At 43.6% G+C, this 24484-nt stretch overlaps 1 protein-coding gene across 1 annotated transcript in view; it reads left to right on the forward strand.

The window, feature by feature from the left end:
* ANXA2 (annexin A2) overlaps positions 1 to 24484 on the forward strand; it is a 78088-nt gene that overhangs the window by 38552 nt on the left and 15052 nt on the right. The window contains 3 exon segments of the mRNA XM_029574883.1: positions 2372 to 2466; positions 4667 to 4780; positions 19930 to 20020. Of these exon segments, the coding sequence (XP_029430743.1) occupies positions 2372 to 2466; positions 4667 to 4780; positions 19930 to 20020 (300 nt within the window).

The raw sequence follows: 24484 nt of genomic DNA on the forward strand, positions 1-24484 counted from the left end.
TGTAGCTGTTCAACAATAAAAAATCCTTTGGTCACTAGGTTGTAGGAAACAAAATCCAGAGCCATTCATGAAACTTTAGTGCAGCGACTGGTACAGGAAAATAGCGTCCATTAGCACAAAACAGTGTCTGAATTAGAAAATGCTGCACCCAGGCAGGTAGGCACATCCTCCTTGGGCATGTCCCCTGGTACCTGCTCCTCTGGATACAGCTCTATCTTTCTCTTAAAGAATACCAAAATAAATGAGCCTTTGATAGATTTTCATTTTGCCTGGAACATTTTCAAAGCAAACTTCTGCACGTAAGTTTTTGATTTGAAATCTGGGCACATAACAGCTCACACGTTTGAGGCCTGTTACAAATTCACCAATAGGTAAAACAGTTTTGGGCCAGATTTTAGAAAGGTTTTGCTCGCTGGGCCTATTTTTTAAAAAGGCCCGGGGATGCGCGTAAGTCCCGGGGCTTGCAAAAAGGAATGGGGCCGGGGGCCAGAGGCTCCAGGCAGAGCGGCCATTTGCCGCTGTGCTTGGGATCGCTCTCCAGCAGTTGGCCGGCACATGCAACTTCAGCCCCAAGGCTGAAGTGAGTTTAGCAACAAAAAAAAGAACTCAAAAAAGGTAGGGAGGAAATGGCGGTGGAGGTAGGGGGGAGGGGGTGGGGGGTAGGGAAGGCAGCATGGCTCAGAGCGGGTTTGGTGCGCACAAGGTGCACAATTGTGCACCCTCTTGAGCACGCCGACCCCGGATTTTATAACCTGTGTGCACATGTATGCCTGCGCACAACCTTTTAAAATCTACTCCAATGCTTGCTCACATGTAAATTTATCTAGACTGAGTGGAGGCAGAGTTGGTGGAGGGCTTTATGTGCATATCTTTTTTTTTTTTTTTTTCCATTTTCAAAAGTGAGTGCATAAAACTTTCCATGCACATAACAGGAGTGACTGTGTGCAGGTAAATTTTCCAGGATAACTTTCAAAGCAGACTTATGTGCATAAGGTCCACTTTGAAGATTGATGTAACTTACGCATGTGTTTGCCAGCTAACTTATGCAGGCTGTTAAAAAAATTACCCCCAAAGGGGGCTAGGTCCACACATTCCAGGGATGAGTTCTTAAAATTTAGCCAGGTATCCCAAAATTTAGTACCAATCAGCTAAATTTGTACAGACCATTCCATCCGTGCAAAAATTTGCCCTAAATCTTCCTTAAACATTTTTTTGCAATCAGATGTATCCAGATATTCGGTGGTACCTTTTTTAGCCAAATCAGTGCAGCTAAAGACAGCTGCATAAATTTACACTGCAGTTTAATATCAATCCCCCAATTAGATATTAGCATGTATAAGACAATTTGTAACTGGAAGCTGTCTAACAGTAAGCTTATGCTGGAGATATTAAAAAAAAAAAAAAAAAAAGAAATAGTAGTCATGCTTTTTACATTTGAATGGACACAACTAGAATGTCATTGTACTACAGTTTCTTCTGTAGTGATTTTAGAAGTTTACATGCCGTGTGAACTCAGCAGGTTAAGTGTTTCAGTGGCAGTCGGTATCAGGAACTTACAGGATCCCTGTTCATCCTGTTATACATCCTGTCTTATACGCATGTAAGCAGAAGACAAAAATAGTAACACTGTGCCTCTGTATGAATACTGAATGAGAGGTATCCTAGCAGAGCAGTGCCTTAAAAAATCACCTTCTCTAAGGGGCAGATTTTAAAACCCCTGCGTGTGTGTGCGCCTATTTTGCATAGGCCGGGACGCGCGTAAGTCCCGGGGCTTCCTGTCGGGGCGTGGCGAGATGACGTGGCGTTTAGGGGGCGGGGTGCAACGTTTCGGGGGTGGCGACATGGGCGTGGTTTTGTTCCAGGGGCGTGGCCACAGCGACCGGACCACGGAGTGGAGCAGCCGGCCGACGCGCGCAAAGTTACGCCTGCTGAAAGCAGGCGTAACTTTGCCGACAAAGGTAAGGGGGGGTGGGTTAGGTGGGGGGAGGGCGAAGGAAAGTTCCCTCTGAGGCCGCTCTGAAATCGGAGCGGCCTCGGAGGGAACAGGCAGGCTGCGCTGGGCTCGGCGCGCGCAGGTTGCACAAATGTGCACCCCCTTGTGCGCGCCGACCCCGGATTTTATAAGATACGCGCGGCTACGTGCGTATCTTATAAAATCCAGCATACTTTTGTTCGCACCTGCTGAGCGAACAAAAGTACGCGCTCGCGCAAGTATTTAAAATCTGCCCCTATGGTTATATTTATGGGTGAAATATTGGCTAGCACTCCTGGGGAAAAAACAAGAGGAAAAATGACAAAATAAGAGAATGGATGTAAAAATTAAAAACTTGAGCCAGTAATCCTTTATGGTGTGTGTTTTTTGTTTTGGTAGGAGTGGATGAAGTAACCATCATCAATATTCTAACAAACCGCAGTAATGAGCAAAGACAGGATATCGCTTTTGCCTATCAACGGAGGACAAAAAAGGTAACTAAGAACAATGGACATGCAATGCGAATCGGACCTGTGGTCCATACAGCACAGTATCCCATCTCCTACAGTGGCCAGTCTGAGTTGCTTGAAAGTATCCAGAAGATCCCTTCCCTGTTACTCATATCCATATGGAGGAGGTTTTGATCCTCTTGCCTCCTAGTTGATAAGTTTAATGGCCTATCCTCCAAAAACTTAACTGCATTTTTTTTTTTTAAATCCCAGCTATGCTATTAATTTACTTATTTAGCTCGTGCCTTTTTACTGGTAGCTCAAAGAGTTGGCCTCGGGTACTGTAGATATTTTCCTGTCCCCAGAGGGCTTGAAATCTAAGGTGGTTCATTCACTAAGCTGTGTTAGACCATTTACTGCTGGGTAAATGGCCTAACATGGGATAACACAAGATATTTCAAATATTATGTGGATATCCTGAAAACCTGACTGACTGGGGGTCCCCAGGGCAGGGTTGGGAAGCCCTGCTCTTTTCACTTGTACTCTCTCCTCCTTTTCCATCTAGGCCAGCCATTGCAGCAGCAGATGACCAGCTGAGTGGGTCATGGGCCACAGTTCCCTCTGGCACGCGTGCAATCTTGGGACAACTAGCAGGCATCGCTGTTTGAGTGATGGCTAGGACAGACTCCCTACATCCCAGGGAGGGGATTCTCAATTAGAATAATTGAGAATCCCCTCCCTAATTGAGAATCATGGTCTGCGCTCTCTTCAGTCAACCTCATCTTCCTCTTTTTAGTGAAGGACAAAAGGAATTGTAGCAAAGGGTAGGGAGAGGTGGGGAGTCCCATCCATGTTCACTGTTTTACAGAGCTGAGCCCTGTAATTCTGAAACATCAATATCCTAAGCATAGTTAAAGCAGTGGCTGAGCTGCAATGAAGGTTATAACTTCCCAGAAGCAAACTGACTGGAAGTAGTAGTTAAATTTTTAATAAGCTGGCTTCACTGCTACCTTAAGAAAAATCAATTTGGGATGCTTTTCTGGAGAAATGCATCTTTGATGCTTCCCCAAATGGTCAGAGGTTGGGTCTTGCATAGATTGCAAAACAAACTGGAAGGCAGAGCATTTGGATCTGCAAAGAGAATTTTATACTTGGGCCACAGAAGCAGGGCATTGGCAAACATTTCAGGACACAGCAGCAGCAACCTGTTTCATCTTTAGAAACTCCAAAGAATGCAGGAATTGTGGAAAACCAGGACTGCCTTGCTTGTGTCCTTATGACTTGGAGCCAGGTGCTTCCTTAGCTAGCAGCCAGTGTAAGATTAATGAACACAGTGGTGGGACTTTGATCCTTTGGCATGGGAGAGAAATCCTGATGGAAGCGGGCTGTTGCTAGTCACGGCGTTTCATGAACACTTTATCTGCTTCTTCCTGGGTCCTACCTTAAGCAGCACACTATTGCTCACCTTGAACGTTTCTACATACCAGTAGATGTTTTGGTTCGCTGGAGAACTAGAAGAAGCTGTCCAGGAGGAGACAGAATAGAAAATGGGTGTAAGGAACCATTGGTGCAAGGTCCATTAGTGCAGCAAGTGCAAGGAGCCTTTAATTGTCCTTTATATTACATTCCTTTACAATTTAGCCCCTTTGCTACACCCCTTATTTCTGATGTAAGCTTTTGCATATGGGCAATCTGTGTTGATTTTTCTTTTTCCTGGGGTTAGGAGTGCTACATTCTCTTCATTCTTGAAAATCACATTCATTGTGTAACTACTGGGACTAGGTGGCTAATACTGTGAGCAAGACAAGCTCCCTTCATTAGCAGAGCAAATGTATAGTCCTTATGATCGGCCTTGCTCAAAGCAATAAAAAGGAGAAAGGAAGGTCACCAAACTCTGCAGATGATATTGTTTTATTGGACTATCTTAACACATTATTGGCCAACTTTCAAGAGCATACGTCTTGTTGATGGGGAAACTCTTGGAAGCTCATCACAGATGTTGCATTTTTATTTAATTATCATTTCCCCTCAGCTTGTTTGATCTTTCTTTCACTTAAGTGGATTAAGATAGCCAACCACACTGTTTTATGCAAAGTATGAACCTGAATGTAATTTGCTTTGAAGTGCTTGAAAGTTTAACAAAAATAAATACATAAATGTGCTCTGCCTCTGTCTGAAGAGCAGAATTATTGCACAGGAGTTTAAAAAAAAACGAATGTATCCACATTTGTTCTTCTTTTATAAGGATCTTCCTTCTGCCCTGAAAAGTGCTCTCTCCGGTAACCTGGAACATGTGATGCTGGGTCTGTTGAAGACTCATCCTCAATATGATGCTTCTGAACTGAAGGCTGCCATGAAGGTAACAAGCTTATTTTTGGCAGATGCGTTTTAAGATGCACATGAAGCCTGTTTGGTCTCAAAAGCTCATGTAGTACAGTGTCTTTATGTTGATTCAGTAATGTCACAACCTACTAGGATCCCATGAGAATCTAATGTTTGCAAACTGAGTTCAAAAACAAGTATTTTTTTGTGCTCACATGAGGATCATTGACAGAGCTCATAGAGGATACAGCAGATGGTTGGACTGATTCTGGCAAGTCAGTGCCTTGTCCCAGAGGAGCAGAGCAGAAGTGGACAGCGGAAACAGGAGAGCCTACTGACTTGAGCCAACAAGTTTGATATTAGGGCACATTTAGAGTAAGATGGTGTCTGTGTATACAGATCATTTATGTGAGAATATATACATAAGTAACGACAATTAATATCAGCTAGCATCCAAATATGCCAATACCCACATTTATCCTTGAATATTTCAGAGATGTACCTGCAGCCATCTTTGGTATAGATTTGCTACTGATTTCAGTGTTTTTACAAAGCATTTAAGAATCTATACTTTGTAATTTTGTGGTTTTTTTTTTTTTTAATTTTTATGTATGTTTATTGTATTACCACTTGGATGACTTTGTACAAGCAGTAGTTAAAGTTTTTAATAAATAATAGTGGAGAAAGTACAAAATTATTGGCTGCATAGCCTAGTAGCTACAATGCATATGAAAGCTATGAAACCTCTTCCGTTTCAGCTTTATTTCCGCTCCTCGGAAACCTGCCCCACCTTCCTTTTGTCTAATAGTTGTATTTTACATTTTATCACTGAATCATGCATGATCTTTGGTAGTATTCTGAGCTTTGTAGGGTGATTAGCAGTTTCGGCAGAAATGAGAAAGCAACAGTTGGATTGCATTTCCTGCATTTTTAAAAAAAATAAAATGTAACCACAAGTTCAGTACAGAGCAACTGCTGTGAAGATTTCCAGAAATATCCCTTGAAATTCATTGCTGTTTAGACTAGCATTAGCTGGTTTACAAAAAAAAGCTCTACCCTTGTTCTGCATTTTAGTGCCTCAGATTGTAGGAGGAACTACAGTGCTAGCCCTCCAGAAGTGCTGGAAATATTCAGTGATTTTGTGAAAATCACTATTGCCTTCAAGGCAGAGATTTGCTACAAGTTTCAGGGCTAGAAACATATGCTTTTGTGATGCTAGACCCCTGAAATATCGCAGCACCTAAAGCTCTGATTTTTGGACTCAGACGGCTGAGCCAGGGATATAATAGAAGTCTATAAAATCAAGAAAGGACTTGAATGGGTAAATGTGACTCTATTATTTCTTCTTTCAGGTAATTCAAGGACTAGGGGCACTCCATGGAGTTCGCAAGTAGCACATTTAAAACAAATTTGAAAAATTTCTTTTTCACTCAAGGCACAACTAAGCTTTGGAATTCATTGCCAGGTGGACAGGGAATAGCCATGGCTTATAGCAGTGGCAATTCCCTAAGTGAACTAGATTATTAGTTAATGGACTTCTCTTCGAAGAACTTATCCAAAACGTTTTTAAACCCAGCTACACTAACTACATCCTCTGGTAACAAATTCCAGAGCTTAATTGTACATTGAGTGAGAATTTTCTCCATTAATTTTAAATGTGCTACTTGCTAACTTCATGGAGTGCCCCCTAGTCCTTCTATTATCCGAACGTAAATAACATATTCACATTTACCCATTCTAGACCTCTATCATATCCCCCAAGCTGAACAGCCCTAAGTTCTTTAGCCTTTCCTTATAGGGGAGCTGTTCCATCCCCTTTATCATTTTGGTTGCCCTGCTCTGTACCTTCTACAGTACAACTATATATTTTGAGATGCGGCAACCAGAATTGTACACAGTGCTCAAGGTGTGATCTCACCATGGAGAGATACAGACAAATTATGACATTTTTCCATTTTATTCACTATTTCCTTCCTAATAATTCCTGGCATTCGGTATGCTTTTTTTGACTGCTGCAGCACACTGAGCCAACAACTACAATGTATTATCCACTATGACACCTAGATCTTTTTCCTGGGTGGTAGCTCCTAATATGGAACCTAACATGTAATTACAGCATGGGTTATTTTTCCCTATATGCATCACCTTGCATTTGGCCACATTAACTTTGATCTGCCATTTGGATGCCTGATCTTCCAGCCTCGCAAGGTCCTCAAGCAATTTATTACAATCCGCTTAATATTTAACTACTCTGAATTTTGTATCTGTAAATTTGATTACTTTACTCATGGTATTCTTTTCCAGATCATTTATAAATATATTCAAAAGCACCGGTCCAAGTACAGATCCCTGAGGCACTCCACTGTTTACCCTTTTCTACTGAGAAAATTGATTGTTTAATCCTACTGTTTCCTGTCTTTTTAACCAGCTTGTAATCCACAAAAGGACATCGCCTCCTATCCCATGACTTTTTATTTTTCTTTGGAAGCCTCTCATGAGGGACTTTGGATTTAAAGAAGGCATTTGACAAATACACTACACTACATCTACTGGTTCACCTTTATCCACATGCTTATTAACCCAAGACTTCCCTTGGGTAAATCCATGCATGTCTTTCTATATGCGCTGTGATTTTGATCTTTAGAATAGTTTCCACTATTTTTCCCAACACTGAAGTTAGGCTCACTGGTCTATGGCTCCAGGGGTGATCCTGGAAACTCAAGTATTGGGGTTACATTGGGCAACCTCCAGTCTTCAGGTACAGTGGATGATTTTAAGGAAAGGTTACAAATTTTAACTAATAGATCTTCAGTTTCATTTTTTAGTTCCTTCAGAACCCTGGGGTGCATACTGTCCAGTCCAGGTGATTTGCTACTCTTTAGTTAGGCCAGATTGACAACCACATCTTCCAGGTTCACAATGATTTGGTTCGGTTCATCTGACTCATCACCCTTAAACTATCTTCGGAACTGGTATCTCCCCAGCATCCTCACTAGTAAACACAGAAGCAAAGAATTCATTTAGTCTTTCTGCAATGGCCTTATCTTCCCTAAGAGCTCCTTAACCCCTCTGTCATCTATCAGTCCAACTGACTCTCAGATGTTTCTTGCTTCAGATATATTTTAAAAAGTTCTTATGAGTTTTTGACTCTTATGGTCAACTTCATTTCAAATTCTTTCTTAGCCTGCCTTATCAGTATTTTATGCTTATGCTTCTTCCTAATTTCTTCAGATGGCTCCTTATTCCAATTTTTGAAGAATGTTTTATTGGCTAAAATAGCCTCTTTCACCTCACCTTCTAACCATGCTGGTAATCATTTTGCTTTCCTTCTTAGTACATGTATGCTTTTAATTATATAACTGCATAATGGACGTGGATACCTTGTTTGGTAATCAGTGTTTGTGTGGGCTCAAATGTACATTTGTATCTTCTTTTTTTTTTTTTTTTTGCAGTTAGGTATCCTGTTTAAAAAAAAAAAAGTACCCATATGTAGCTACTCCTGTGCAACTGTTATCTGACTGATATGCTGTCCTAAACAAAGACTAATCTGCAGAGCTGGTGTACGAGTTCTGTGCTGCTATAGTCTCGCTGACTGAGCTGTGCAGTTCCCTGTGGTGGCCGTTCCTTCTGAGGGGAGGGCTGGAACATGGACACAACTCTGGTCTGTGTCTCCTGTATAGTAAGGCCAACCTGTGACATGTGTAGTGGTAGAAATTGCAGAGAATCAAACTAAGCTAGCCACCTTATCCATGAAGCTCCAAGCCACCGGGTACATGATTTCATTGACTTGCTCAATTCTCTTGCCAAAAGCATTCTCGGGTTTGTACTTTTTAGTTTTAGGAAAGGTGAGCATATAAAGTGCAGCATGCTTTGGACTAGGTAGGGCCCTAGCCACTATCCCTTAATGGAGGGTTTCACAACCCTCTCCTGGAGCAACACCCTAACCAGTCGGGTTTTCAGAATATCCATAATGCGTATGCATGAGAGATTTGCATACATTGGAGATCCAGGGAATCTAAATCTATCTCATGTATATTCATTATGGTAATCCTGAAAACTCGACTGGTTAGGAGTGCCTCCGGGATAAAGGTATTTCACAGTCACTGCAAGGAAAGCAGCAGCATTTGATCATGAATCAGAACTTGTGAAGTTAGCTTAATGAACTTACATTGTATCTGTCTCTAGAAATAAGAAGGTTCCCAGTCAACAAGCATAGATACTGGAATGCCAGAGGTGACAATGTAAGGCAGGGGTCGGGAACGTTTTTGGCTGAGAGCCATGAACGCCACATATTTTAAAATGTAATTCTGTGAGAGCCATACTAACTACAACCCCCTACTCTCCTGATGCCCCCAAGACCTGCCAAATTAATTTACTACAACCCCCCATCCTCCTAAACCCCCCCCCCCCAAGACCTGCCAGAAGTCCCTGGTGGTCCAGCGGGGGTTCGGGAGCGATCTCCTGGACTTGGGCTGTCTGCTGCCAGTAGTCAAAATGGCGCCGATGGCCCTTTGCCCTCACTATGTCACTGGGGTTGACCAATGGCGGCGGTAGCCCCTGTGACATAGTGAGGGCAAAGGGCCGTCGGCACCATTTTGACTACTGGCAGCCGACAGCCCAAGTCCAGGAGATCGCTCCCGGACCCCCCGCTGGACCACCAGGGACTTTTGGCAGGTCTTGGGGGGGGGGGGGGGTGTCAGGAGGGTGGGGGTTTGTTAGATTTTTACTTTTTTATTAAAGATTTGTCTGCGAGCCAGATGCAGCCATCAAAAGAGCCATATCTGGCTCCTGAGCCCTGATGTAAGGGAAACAAAGTGAAAAACATTCTATTTTTTTTTTTTAATCTAATAAAACAGTTCATGGTGGATGCAGATATTTTATGGTTATGAGGTAGACCTGCTAACTTAGCTAAATCCAGCCAGTCAAATTTAAAAAAAATTAAAATTAATTTTGGGCCAGCTCAATCTACAAAAACTTTCAGCTGAAAACCTAGCTGGTTAGCCTCAGTTGAAAATTTTACGAAAGATAACTAGCTAATAGGATTGTTTTATCAAAATGTGTTATGGCGTTAACGTGTGCGGGATCGGGGGAGGAGTTTGGTTGGGTTTTAGTTAAATTAGGGGCCATATCACGTTGTGCAATAGCATCTCGCATGTTGCACAGTTTTAATGCCAGAAATAACTACAGCTTTTTCCCTGGTATTAAGCTGTACGATATATGGCCATAACATAATTCATGATAAATTGTTGGAATTGCATTCTGGCCATTTCTGAGCTTGGGGAGGGGAGAGCCTCTGGGGAGGGCCTCCCTGTGTGTACCTATTTATATCCCTATAGGAAGGCCACCTGATCGGTCGAAGTGAGGTGGTGGTGGTGGTGGTGGTGGGTTAGGGGCCAGTTTTGCATGTAGTGAGACGTACGAACAGCACGGTACACCTTGGTCAAGATTTGATGTCATTTGGAGTGAGGAAAGTCTCACAAAGATGACATTTTGTTCTGTTATCTCACCCTAGCCAAGCACTATGCAAAGCGGTAAGTTACCGAGTGGTGCAGTAACTTACAAATTTCTATAAACGCATCCCTTTTTGATAACACATGCATTAACTTTTTGGATGAATGATGGGGTAAATTAGCCCGTTATCTTGGCTGCTTAGCAGCTTTTGAAAGTTTTGACTTGTCCAAGCTGCTTCTGGGCCTAAGCTGAATCTTTTTTTTTTTTCAAGTTATAACTTTGGATAATTGATTTTCTTATGGAGAAAATTACAATTCTGCCTCTCCCCTGAAAACACTCCTCCAATTTGAAAATTACAGCAGCTCAATGTCTACCTAATGACCTTAGCTTAATCACACTTGGTGTGGAACAAGTCCTGCTGCTCAAAAGCTATAAAAGGGTGGGGTGGAAAATATGCACACAAACCGCCCCCATATACTGTATCTGATAAGGCTCTCTTTGTACTGAGCAAAGGCTAATAAAAATAATCCTTTTGTACTGATCTGTGTATTCTTCTCTGGTATGACCACTCTGAATAATTTTGGAGGAAAGTGGGCAGAATATACCTGTCTGAAATGGGACAAGCACAAGATGTTATCCTAAAACAACCAATTTTTAACATGCAATGCCAGGATGTGGATGATGGGGCCATTTAGATGTGTATGTGGTGCTTAAGAAATCTGTGTGGCAATGCAGATGACATGATGGCACACATAATCAATCACATCCTGCTTCAGATACAAGTTTGAGGGTGATCTAGTTGAGGAAGCTAGAACTAAACCATGAGTTATCTTGCTCCGAAGGCCATCTTAAAGTACTCTGCTGTAAATGATGTATTGGCAATTTTTCTATTTGGCCCAGAGCTGAAGGAAGGACATTGGCAGAGAGCCCGGTACCACCCTACCCTCAGCAGCAAGGAACAATCAGTGAGAAGCCGGCAAGCTGGTGCATGCTTACAGGCATGACCTGTACCTTGCGTAGGTTCTATTAGCACCAGGAAGTCCTTGTGGAAGGAGGGGGGCAGGGCTGCCCCTGGGATGGTTAGTGCATACCTATTCATAAAACGTTGCACTGATCTTTGTAGCTTACTGCTGAGCATATGGCGCCACCTTGATCTCTGCCTGTGTGCTTCCTTCAGCTCTGTGCTGACTGAATGAGGGGGAGGGGCTGCCCAGAAGGTGGACACAGATGTGCCATCTTGGTAACTCTTCACCCCCCCCCCCCCCAATTTTCTTATCTCTGAGGTGAGGGGGTTCTACCCTTAACGGGTGCCTATGGGTGCCATTTTTTTTTTTTTTAAACTCTGCCATGGTTGACTGTACCCATCCAAAACCAAGCTACACTTAAATATTTTTAGCTCATATGCTGCTGAAAACAGATGCATATTGACAAAAGACCCCAGGATGAAACACTAGATGAGTTACAAATAGGGATGTGAATCGTTTGACTATTTAAAACAATCGTCATATATTTTAAATCGTCAAAAATCGTTCAGAGTCACGATGCAATAGAAATTCCCCCTGATTTTATCGTGAAAAATCGGGGGAGGGGAGAGGGCGGGGAAAACCGGCACACCAAAAAAAACCCTAAACCCACCCCGACCCTATAAAATGAATCCCTTACCTTCCCCCCCCCCCCCCCCCCAAAAAAAAACTTTTTATGAGTACCTGGTGGTTCAGTGGGGGCATGGGGACCGATCTCCCGCTCTCGGTCCATCGGCGCCATTTTGGCTGCCACTTTGGCTGCCACTCAAAAATGGCGCCGATGGCCCGATTTAAAAAAACAAAACACAAAAAAAACCCCACCTGACCCTTTAAAAATGACCACCCTCCCGATCCCCCCAAAAACATACCTGGTGGTCTAGTGGTGGTCCCGGGAGCGATCTCCCGTTCTCAGGCCGTCGGCTGCCACTCAAAAAGATGGCGCCGATGGCCCTTTGCCCTTACCATATGACAGGGTATCCGTGCCATTGGCCGGCCCCTGTCACATGGTAGGAGCACTGGCCGCCGCCATCTTTAAAGATGGCCACCACTGTCGTAAAGATGGCGCCGGCCATCCAGTGCTCCTACCATGTGACAGGAGCCGGCCAATGGCACGGATACCCTGTCATATGGTAAGGGCAAAGGGCCATCGGTGCCATCTTTATGAGTGGCAGCCAAAATAGCGCCGATGGCCCGAGAGCGGGAGATTGGTCCCCGTGCCCCCACTGGACTACCAGGTAATCGTAAAAGGTTTTGGGGGGGTCGGGAGGGTGGGGGAAGGTAAGGGGTTAATTTTAAAGGGTCGGGCCTCACTACAAAAAAAATAACGATGTGAATCTGAACCAATTCCGATTCACATCACCCACGATCAGATTTTTTCCCCCCTCTAGCTGAACCCGATCGTTAAGACGATCGGGCAAACGATTCACATCTCTAATTACAAATGTTATAACATGTCATAGGGCAGAGGACCCCAAAGTTTTCAGTTGCCTAGATTTATTGGGTGAGAAGTGAAGAACTCCCATAAGTACTTTTGTTACTTTAAAGCTAGGCTATCATGAATTATCACACAGTGCATTTATTGACCATGTCTATTTGTACTTTAATGTGGCAAATAAAATCCCCATGGGGACTGGCTGGGTAAAAACTGCAACCATCCTTGACCTTGAGATCTGCCATGGCCAGCTTCCTGTTTCCCTCTGGTACTATCCTGTTTGCACGAAGACAAAGAAAGCTGATGCATGGTGATGTAATGTTTGATCAGTTAGAACAATCAGTCTTTTAGCTACAGTATCTTCTGTTTCATTGCTAAATCATTTGTAATCATTAGTTACTTCTGGGTAATGTTCAGTAATAACCTATACAGGGCTGTCAAAATGCATTATTAGTGAAAACAGGCACTTCAACCTGAAGTGCTTTTTTAAAATATTACAGAAGATGAGTTGGCTAAGTGTATCCTGAAATACATCAAAATGTAAGAGCAGCAGCAGTTAGCAGTAAAGTGCCATTTCTCCTTGCTTTGTCTCACTGTCTGTGTGAATGTACTGGGTCTCTCTTTGTGAAGCAGCTTCCCTGAAATTTGGTAAGTGCGTCTCTTCCTGAGAACTCCTGTGTCAAGTTGGCACAATAAGCAAAGGCCTCAATATATCTGGTGTAGAAGCAGGGCTGGCCAAGGAGTGGAAACTGCGGTTTGCCCACTGCATCAGTACAGTTGGGGCTGAGCCAGAGCCAAAAATGTGTCCTGAGGTTCCAAGTCCCAAAGAAAAGAACAATTTGACCTGATGAACCACACAAGGAGCTCAGCTATTTCATGTTGTTCATAAAGCATTTGCCACAGCCTAACAAAGTAGTAAATTTAGTTTGTGAAACTTTGTTGGGCATTGGAAGCAATCATACACTGCCCTCTGCTGTTTTTTTTTCGCAGGTACTGTAGCCAAAAGGAAAGCATGCACTTAAATTATATTTCCTCTTTTCTCACCCTGCTTCTGCACTGTCCCGCTTATTAATGAAACCTTGCCATTTGCCACTTTCTCATGGCACGTTCTACCTGTTGCCCTCTACAATTTCACAACATGATGCTGCATCTTTAACAAGGAGCAGGCTGAGTACTTGACAAACAATCCTGCACTTAAAGGGATTGTGAGCAGGCCTGCGGCTACAATGGCAGAACTGTACAGTTACAGGTAGAAAGTCCTCAGTCCAGTCCCCCAAGTCAGGTCTTCTGCACGTATAGTCAGCTTTGAAATTAGCATTCATAGGCCTCATGTACTGGAGGGGGGGGGGGGGGGGGAGTCATAGACCTTACTTAAGGCTGACACCTCATTGGTGGACTCGGAGCTCATGATTGCAGAGATTTGGAAAGTAGCCCTAGTACCTGACACCTGGCCCAGGATTGTTGCTACAATGAACAAACTAGGTGTATTCAGGGAGATGTAAAAAAATAAATAAGGGAAAATGTCGCCTGGTAGTTGCACCAGATCTAATCTCTGGTTCAGCTGAGCTAGAAGTACCAAGGACCTGGAGGAAACAGTCAGGTCAAGGAATAAAAACAAAGCTGATTGCTCCAGCGTGCAAGTCTTGGTTGGTGCTGAGGAGTTGTGACATCAGAAAGAAGGAATTTGCCTGTATTGTCAGAAAAGTTGTAGCACCAGAGGTAATAGTTAAACCTTCACCTTGAATACCTTGCAGTCTGTCTTTCACAGGTTGGGGCAGGCAAGGAATGACTGCATCAACCCTTTGCCTGGCATTAAAAACCTCAGACTAGCACTGGGCTGGCCAACTCTGGTCTTAAAGAGCCACAAATGGGAGCAAAATGTTGGTGTAGCAAATAGCAGCTAGGATAGCAGGCTCCCAACTTCCCTATCTAAAATATCTACAAAAGCCAGCCCTCTATGCTTAAAGTGGCTAAAGATACCTCTACAAGATTGCTGCCTATATTGGTGGGAGACCAGAATGTAAGACCCAAGTGGATTCCCAGAAAACTACAGAACACTAGGTGCTGCCCACTGAGGCCGTGTCTGATGAGGATACGGAAGGTGAAGCAGGCCTCCCTGGAGCCATGCTGGGTACAATCCATGCAATTATGAGCAAGGGCTCAAATGACAAATAGTCTTGAGCCAAAACTGGAGTCAGTAGTGGAACAAATTACTAACTTAGTAGCCATGGTATCAGACAATACGGCTAAAATAGAGAACTTACAGGAGCATATGCAAGAAATCGAGATGGCTGCAGCTACTGCGGGGGAAAAACAAGGTGATATGGAAAACAAGCAGGAAGAACAACATCAGAATCATGGGCTTACTGGAGGGAGATGAGGGAGTGAATCCAGTGCAGTTCTTTGCCACGTTGCTGCCTTCGTTACTCCACTTACTTGCTCATCATTCAAAATAGAGCGTGTGCACAGGGCCGTTACTCCAAAGCCGTTGGGGAAATGCTAAACCAGGGCAGTAATTGTGTGACTAAAATTTGGTGATTAAAAACCAAAATAATGGAACTATCTCACAATTTGCAATCAAAGTACAATGATCATTGCATTAACATCTTCCAAAATTTCTCAATGGAGCTACAAAAACAGTGTAGCAGTAAAAGAAGCGAAGATCGGTGTATATACAAAAGCCCTTTATTGGAATTTGCCTGACTCTGGCCGAGTTTCGCTCTTTGGTCGAGAGCTGCCTCAGGGGCAATAAATTTGAGCAGGACTAATCGCATGCCTGCAGGGCTGAGGCCACAATGTTTGTGCATCCACTATTGTATCAGATTTTTGTACCTGTTCTTTAAAACATGTAGAGTTGACATGTATCACCAATTGTGAAGAACACTTCATTCAGATCATACCTTCAAAGCACTGAAGGAATATATAAGACTGCGGTGTGTATTGTAGCCGGTCCAGCCGCAAATCGAGTGTTCTTCACAATTGGTGATACATGTCAACACCTCCATGTTTTAAAGAACAGGTACAAATATCCGATACAATAGTGGATGCACAAACATTGTGGCCTCAGCCCTGCAGGCATGCGATTAGTCCTGCTCAAATTTATTGCCCCTGAGGCAGCTCTCGACCAAAGAGCGAAACTCTGCCAGAGTCGGGCAAATTTCAATAAAGGGTTTTTTATATATACACCGATCTTCGCTTCTTTTACTGCTACACAGCTAACTGGATCAGCTTCTGATTTGTTTTCTGGGTCCATCCCTGCTACAAAAGCAGTGTTGGCATTTCATGGAAGCAAAGAAAATACTGAGAGCAAAGGGGGTGTAATATGCTTTATTGTACCTAGTGAAATTGCATATCTTTAATGATGGAGCTGCAAAACCCTTTGAGACTGCAAGGGAAGCTAAAAAAAATATATATGAAAGAATTACTGAAAGTCACAGCTTCGCAGAAACCGGATTAAAGATCAGCTGTATAGCATAGTGGCAAAGGAATGAGCAGGGAAGCTGGGGACAAGATACAGATGGAAAATGTATTTGTATTTCTTTGGGGTTTTATACAATGCAGAAAAGGTTGGGGGAGGGGAGGGAAGAGAGACCCCTGCAAGTGCTGGTGTTGGGAAAACCTGGCCTACAAATCCCAACAGGCACAGAGAAATGTGGGCTGGAAAGATGAGAATATGCTACCAACGTCATTGCATTGATGCCAAGATCACCCTCAAAGTTGGGCTAGCAGCGTCCCGCTAGCAAGCAAGCCAGTGACTGAGCAAATGCAACTGGATAAGGAAGTGTTCATCGGACAGGTTTGCGGTTGTTGCAGGTCCTGGTCTGTTCTGATGGCGCTGCTTATATTCATATCGTTAACCTTGCAAAGACTGGAGATTAAGCAGATATCAGCAAGTGACACTGTGCAGAGATGTTCGTTGATGTTTCCTGGGCAAATCGGACAACTCAACTAAAAATTGCATAGCATGGTTAAAGGGGGGGGGGGGGAGAGGGTGGGCTCAGGGGGTGTTGTGGTGGGGGGTTGGGCAGGGAGATGCAAGTTAGAAGGGAGAGGCAGAGCATTCATGCAGCAACAGGCTCCAGGTTCTGAGAAGTCCCCTGCCTGCGAGATCTGGGTGCCCATCAATTTAGGGGGTTCTGGTTGCGGAAAGACCTTGAAAATAGCATAAAAGAGTGGTGTGGGTGCCCCTATTTTACAACCTAGGTCAGGTATAGTTTGGGGGGTCGGGGAAAGGAAGAGAGCTTAGGAGAAGCTTTTCTACATAGACAAGGTTTGTGTTTAGGCTATTATGTTTTGAGAAAAAAAAAGGAAGTAACCAGTAAGAAACCTGCGCTACACAGGAAAATACGAGGTACTCGGGATTTACTTTGGATAACGGTATTCAAGATGTTTGTACACGAACATTGTTACATGCTATCAGCTTCAATATTATGTGATTACCGTGACTAACTCTTATTTAATGTCAGAGGTCTGGTATCACCTATTAAAAGGAAAAGGATTGTTGGTTACCTTAAGCAGCATCATGCTCATATAACAATGTTGCAAGAAACTCATCTGATAGACTTGGAGCAAGAGAAACTCGAGACTGGGTAGAGCAGATAGGGTATGCCTCGTTCAATTCAAAGGGCAGGGGGGTTGGTCTATTAATACATCTAGCTCTCCCCCTTGATAATTCATAAACTACAAGCTGATCTTGATGGAAGAAGGCTTGCTCTTATTAACAAATATGATCCCAACAAGGAGCAACCTGAATTCTGTCATGCTCTTATGAATCATATTTCGGGCAGGACTTATGCAAACTTTAGGCTTTCAAGGTGCTCATCAGGGAAGGATTATATGTGTGTTTCAGCTACCTACCATTCATATAGATGTATAGACTTCTTTCTGTGTTAAGAGAGATTATTCCCTTTAGGCCGGATTTTAAAACCCCAGCGCACGTAAATCTTGGGCCTTATGCTCCAAGCCAATTTTCAGCCCGTCTATGCGCGTAAGCGCCGGGGCCTCAATAGGGGGCGGTCTGGGGGGGGGGGGGGGGGGGGGGGCAGAGCGAGCGGCCTGGGACAGCACCATTCCTCAAAAAGGTGCTTATGGATTATGGCCTTATCAGAAAAAGTATCACCTTTGTGTGCAGGAGTGGGAGGTGGGGAAACCCCATTATTATTGCCGATGGGCAAATGTAATACTGATTTAAATTTGGATCCTGGTTGGACGGAAGGGCAAACAATCTAGAAAAAGGCATTCAAAATCTCAGTCTGTAGTAGGAGAGTAGAACTGTTATATAAATTATTAGACAGGGCTTACCAATACCTAACTTTTTATACAGGATTTTCCACAATGTCTTCTCAGATGTGCTGGAGAGGCTGTGGTCAGGATAGGACATATGTATGTGATGGTCATGGGTCTATGTCCAAACATTTTGGCAGGAAATACAGGTTGAATTGCAAAAAGGTTTACATAAGCAGGTAGTCCTTGGGGCAGCATTGTGCCTTCTAGGAGTTATGCCCCAACGGATCTTTACTAAAGGAAAGAGCAAGCTGTTGACTCAGTTTAGCTCATGCAGCCCGTTTCATGATTGCTTCTGTGTGGAAGTTTCCCCCCTTTGATTTCAAATTGGCAGAGACAAATACAAGACATTGCAAATCTGGAAAAGCTTAGTTTTTACTGGAGCAGCAATCTAATAAGTATGATAAAATATGGGGCTATACTTAGCAGCTCAGCTGCCCCATTAGAGTATCGGTGGTCCCTACAATCCTAATCCACTGATTTGTCCAATTTTGCTAGAGTAAGGTTTAATTGAGTATACACATCTGATGTAGACATGGTTCAATAACTGAAATGTTTGTGTGAAGATGTCTGATATATGTACTGTATTCTTATTCGAATGTACTATGTTTTGAAAACCTGGTTTCTTTAATAAATATAAAGTTACAAAAAAAAAGCCACCAATGGGCCTGATTTTCAGGATATTCACAATGAATACGCAAGAGATTTGTATGCATTGTCTCTACTGTTTGTGGCTAAATCTGAGGATCTGAGTGGCTAAATCTGAGGATCAGATTTAGCCACTCCTGGACTAGGAAATCGCTTTGTAAAATGAATGGGATGAGAGGAAGTCTTGACAACCCTGAAAAGTTAATGCAAGTGTAACCCTGCTTATCTTGCAAACAGTAGTTCAGTGCATACTGGTATTAATGCTGCCTTACTGAAGACTTTAAAAGAAAACGTAAATTACTTTTATGAATTGAATGCATACTGTTGTCATTTATCCATGAACTATCCCTTTTTTCTCTAGTTAATGCTTAATGTTGCAGGTTAATATAAGTTCATGTATTTTATATATTTCTGTAAAATGTTTTCATTCTGCCTGTCCTTGGTGATAACCCTACTGACAGCCAAGGTTGTAGGAAAGAGCCTTTATTTTCATTAAAGTGTTTTGCTATAGTAAAAGCATAATCTACAACTAGCTTATAAAACAGCTATACATTTGACTCAAAGTAAAGGCTTAAATTAGGGTTTGACAGTAGCCTGAGGCTACCAGTATACTGATTTGAGCTACTGTAATTGGAGATCATGTGAGCTCCCATGGAATTCAGTTAATGGCTGGTACCTTTTTAACTGGGGTAGCAGTTCCTTCAGTCTTGAGTAATAAAATATAATATTAAAATGAATACAGTAATTCTGTACTCTCTGTATGAGACTTTGAGCCATAATATGTGGCATCTAGTCACCTCTGCGGTTATTTTGTGTGACCTTGGGTTAGTCTCTTTATCTCATTCTGTCCCTATGTTTAAAGATAGCAACATTATGTTGTTGTTCGACTCTTTGGTATGGAGACATGTACAAACATTTTAAATTAGTTGTGAGATCCACTGTACCAGTGTCAACATTTTATTTCTTGGGGTCATGAAGAATCTACTTATTTTGATGCCTTTTTGCATAGAGCTGCAAATGACTGACATCATGGTATATAGATTGCTGTAGACCTTTTGCTCTCATGCCCTGTGGTATCTGTAGATAGTTACAGTTAACTGTTTGTCAGTCAGTAACAAAACTTACAAGGGCTGATACCATTCTTGCTTAAAATCTGTATCTTCATTGCAGTAAGTCAAGTTGATCTTTGAAGTAGTATAGTGTTTGTATTTCAGGTATTTAGATTAGATGCATGCTCCACAGCTTGATCAGATAGTGTTTGTTTTACCCATATAAATTCACTGTAACATGGATGTGCAGTTGACTGTGGGCCCTTGTTCCACCCTAACCAGAGACTTGTTGGTGTTTCAGGGTCTGGGAACAGATGAAGATTCCCTCATAGAGATAATCTGCTCACGGACAAACTCGGAGCTCCATGACGTTATCCCAGCATACAGAGAAAGTAAATTGATCAGTGATCTATGACTGCAAATATTTTTCTGCTGCTAAAAAAAAAAACCTAGTATGCTGTATGGGGCGGATTTTCAGAGCCCTGCTCGCCGGTGAGCCTATTTTACATAGGCCTACCGGCGCGCGCAGAGCCCCGGGACTCGCGTAAGTCCCGGGGTTCTCCGAGGGGGGCGGGCCCGGTCATCGCGGCGTTTAGGGGGCGTGTCGGCAGCGTTTTGGGGGCGGGTACGGGGGCGTGGCTATGGCCCGGGGCGGTCCAGGGGCGTACCCGCCCCCAGGTTGCGTCCCGGCACGCGGGGATTTACGCCTCCCTCCGGGAGGCGTAAATCCCCCGACAAAGGTAAGGGGGGGGCTTAGACAGGGCCGGGTGGGTGGGTGGGTTAGGGAGGGGAAGGTGAGGGGAGGGCAAAAGGAAGTTCCCTCTGAGGCCGCTCCGATTTCGGAGCGGCCTCGGAGGGAACGGGGGTAGGCTGCGCGGCTCGGTGCGCGCCGGCTATACAAAATCAATAGCCTTGCGCGCCGATCCAGGTTTTTAGCAGATACGCGCGGCTCCGAGCGTATCTACTAAAATCCAGCTTACTTTTGCTGGCGCCTGATGCGCCAGCAAAAGTAGGCCAATTTGCGCTATTTGAAAATCTACCCCTATATGTTTTAGTGTAACTATATATAGTTTTACATTTATAGGGCACTTTAACCATTTAAGGGACTCCGGGCAAATTTTTCTGGATCCTGATGACCCTCTTCTTTCCCTCCCTCCATTTAATCAGATGCTAGCCTGCTGCTGCAGCTTTCCTCCTCTTGTGCTACCTAACAGGAGGGCAGCCACATGTTGCCACCACCTGGCCCATGCAGGACAATGTAAACACTCCTACCTTCTTCTGGCCCATGTGGTCCCATGCATAAGTCTTCTTCCTGCGGACTAGCGTGAGTGCAGTGTTAAGGGCTTTGTGCTATGGACAGGACTGGTGCAAGAGTGTTAGGCACCCTGGATGGAGCTTCAGCTTTGCTCCATCCCTCCCCCTGAGATTTTGATTATTAAACTCAATCATTGGGACCCCACTACCCTCTTTCCCAGTAAAATCCTATAAAAACCCATAATTGGACAGCATACTTTTAAATGTATATGGGTGTATACATAACGGACACTTACTCAAACAATCCGAGGTGTTACAAACACTGCATGTAGTTTTTACCTAGGGTTGGCAGCAATAATCAAAACAAAACACAGGTAATTTTGCTTTGATTGCCCTTCAAAAGTACCAAATTTGTGTCTACTTTATTGTATGGGTACTCCTTCCTTTTTGCTTAAAAAAAAACCAAAACAAAAACTATATGTGCAGTTGCCTCCCAAGAAATGTCTACAAAAAAAGCGTGTATGGCCCGCGGAAATGACTTTCATGGCCCTAGATACAAATGTGTTTCAGAAATCATATCAAATGTTTGTGTAATCTGACTTTTTTTGGGGTGAGGAGGAGAAGGTAGCTTGTAAAAAGAAATTGAGACATACATTCTGCATTGGTTGAAAGTAATCACTGCATTGACTGGCTTGCCTTGGTGACTGGGCTGAATTGGGATGTTTCCACTTACTACTCACCATAGAAGAATAATTCATATTCTGTTGTCACCTCCGTAAGAGTTACGATTGACAAAGGGCTCCAGATTTTCAGGACAAGTTGAATCAGTCCACTGCATGAAGGAACTTATAGCTCTGATTTCCATATTGCATTCCCTAGGAAAAGCAAGATACAAATCTTTGCATACTCTAGGGTTAAACCAGACTGGATCAGCCTGACTTGAGTGACACAAACTTCCTCCATTACCAGACATGTTGAATTAACACAGAATCCTGTAAAAAGTCACCTAGAATCAATATAGCAACTTGTCATACTAAAAGAAATACTAACTCCCTGCGCTAGTAATTAACGACAAAGCCATACCTATCTGCAAAGAAGCCAAAATCCTAGGGATGACTAACTCTCCATTGACCATGCATACTTGGATGTCCTCAGTGATCAAAACATCCTTTCTACAATTATGTAACATCAGAAATCTAAGATGGTACCTATGAGAGAAGATCTAGCAACTGCAAAACATGAATTGATTACTGCAACTCGCTATATGCGGCTCTACAAAATCACAAGCCCGTCTCATCCAGCTCATCAAAAGCAGCCACATGTATGCTGCTGGGCCTGAAACTGTCCAGTCAAATTACCCCCCAGTATGCACAGCCTACAAGATGACCAAAATGGTGAGAGGTCTGTATGAAAAGCCAAGTGAGATGAGACTGAAGACCCTCAATTAGAGATGTGAATCGTGTGATCGATCGTCTTAACGATCGATTTCGGCTGGGAGGGGGAGGGAATCGGATCGTCGCAGTTTGGGTTTTTTAAATATCGTGTAAATCGAAAACCGGCACACTAAAACATCCCTAAAACCCACCCCAACCCTTTAAAATAAATCCTCCACCCTCCCGAACCCCCCCAAAATGCCTTAAATTACCTGGGGTCCAGTGGGGGGGGAAGGGGGAGGGCGGGAAAACTGGCACACTAAAACAACCCTAAAACCCACCCCGACCCTTTAAAATAAATCCCCCCACCCTCCCGAACCCCCCCAAAATGCCTTAAATTACCTGGGGTCCAGAGGAAGGGTCCCGGTGTGATATTTTACTCTCGGACCTCCGTGCGTTGTAGAAATGGCGCCGGCGCTACCTTTGACCTGTCATATGACAGGTCATATGACAGGTCATATGACAGGTCCGAGAGTAAAAGATCACACCGGGACCCTTCCTCTGGACCCCAGGTAATTTAAGGCATTTTGGGGGGGGTTTGGGAGGGTGGGGGATTTATTTTAAATGGTTGGGGTGGGTTTTAGGGTTGTTTTAGTGTGCCGGTTTTCCCGCCCTCCCCCTTCCCCCTCCCCCTTCCCCCGATTTACGATTTTTTGATGATAAATCGGGGGAATTGTTATTGTATCGCGGCTCTAACGATTTTTGACGATTTAAAATATATCGGACGATATTTTAAATCGTCAAAAAACGATTCACATCCCTACCCTCAATATGTAGACTCTGGGGAAAAAAGAAGAGACAAGGGAGATGATACAGACCTTCAAATAACTGAAAGGAACTGATGCACAAAAATAAAATCTTTCCTGATGGAAAGGAAGCTGTAAAACTAGGGGTCACGATATAAAACTCCAAGGGGGAAATTGCAAGAACAATGCCAGGAAATATGTCTTCATGGAAAGGGTGGTGGATGCACGGAATGCCTTCCTGGAAGAGCTAGTGAAGACAAGGACGGTAATGGAAGTAAAAGGGCATGGGGCAAACACAGGATCCCATTGGTTAAAAAATATAAATGAAGAAATGGGGTAACTTTCTTTCCTATTACACCCAAAGGTTACATTACAGCTTGTGGCTAGCCTGCACAGAGCAGCAACTGCTACTAGCCTTAGCAGAGGGCTTGGAGGTGGCCTGCACAGAGTGGTAGCTGCTACTACCTTAAATAAAATATAATAAAGTTTGCTGGGCGTACTGGATGGAACTTTTGGCTTTTGTCTGTTGTTATCCAGTATGCTACTATGTTGAGAGGGTAGAATTCTACCTGGTAGTCAAGACATTTAATAGTATGAGTCCAGAATACCTCAGACTGGGTGAACCTGTATACCCAAGACAAAAACTTCTGCTTATCAGAGGAGATCCACCTACGGTATATATGTTGTAAAGTGTGCAGGGCGCCAGTTTGTTGTGGCAGTATATAAATCCACCAAGTAATATCAAACAGCAGCAAACCCTATAGAAAACAGTAACACTGCAAATATTCCACCAGGCCCTAGCATACAAATACACCACCTACTGGAAAAACAGAACAAGTTGGATTGCTATATACTAAAGATCCCTACCCAAACTATCAGTAGAATACCTCACCTCAAGTGATTAAATGCAGAACAGACTCTCCCCAAATACAGAATAAGTGACCAAAAATTAGAAATAGAAATATGCAGACAAAACTGAATTCTTCCTGGCTCTGCTGTTCACTCCAGCCTCGCACCTCTGTCCCCTCCTATTCCCTCCAGACATGAGGGGAGGGGAGGGGCTGGATTAGGGAGCAGTATGGCTCTGTGCTCACAGGCTCACCCCCTTCCAGCCTGTTTTTTCTCTGACTAAAAGGGAAGGGGCTGGAGCAGATAGCAGAGGGCTATTACCTGCTGCCTGAGATCCCGGATTCTAGCCAGTGGCCATGAGGGGGAGGCCTGTGTGCTCAGGCAGTGGGAACTCTGCTGCTGCCCCTTTTGTCAATAGATAAAAATGGCCCTGTATATTTGTTTACAGACCCTAAGAAATCAATTATGAGTAAAATATCTGCAGAGCAATGCAAATTTCATAATTTCTCCTCCCTCTCAACTGCTGCTAGAAGTGCCTTTAGAAAAAGAGGTCCCTGCTGTCAGCAAAATGGAG

Source organism: Rhinatrema bivittatum, chromosome 13, assembly GCF_901001135.1.
Source record: "Rhinatrema bivittatum chromosome 13, aRhiBiv1.1, whole genome shotgun sequence".
Classification (NCBI taxonomy): Eukaryota; Metazoa; Chordata; class Amphibia; order Gymnophiona; family Rhinatrematidae; genus Rhinatrema; species Rhinatrema bivittatum.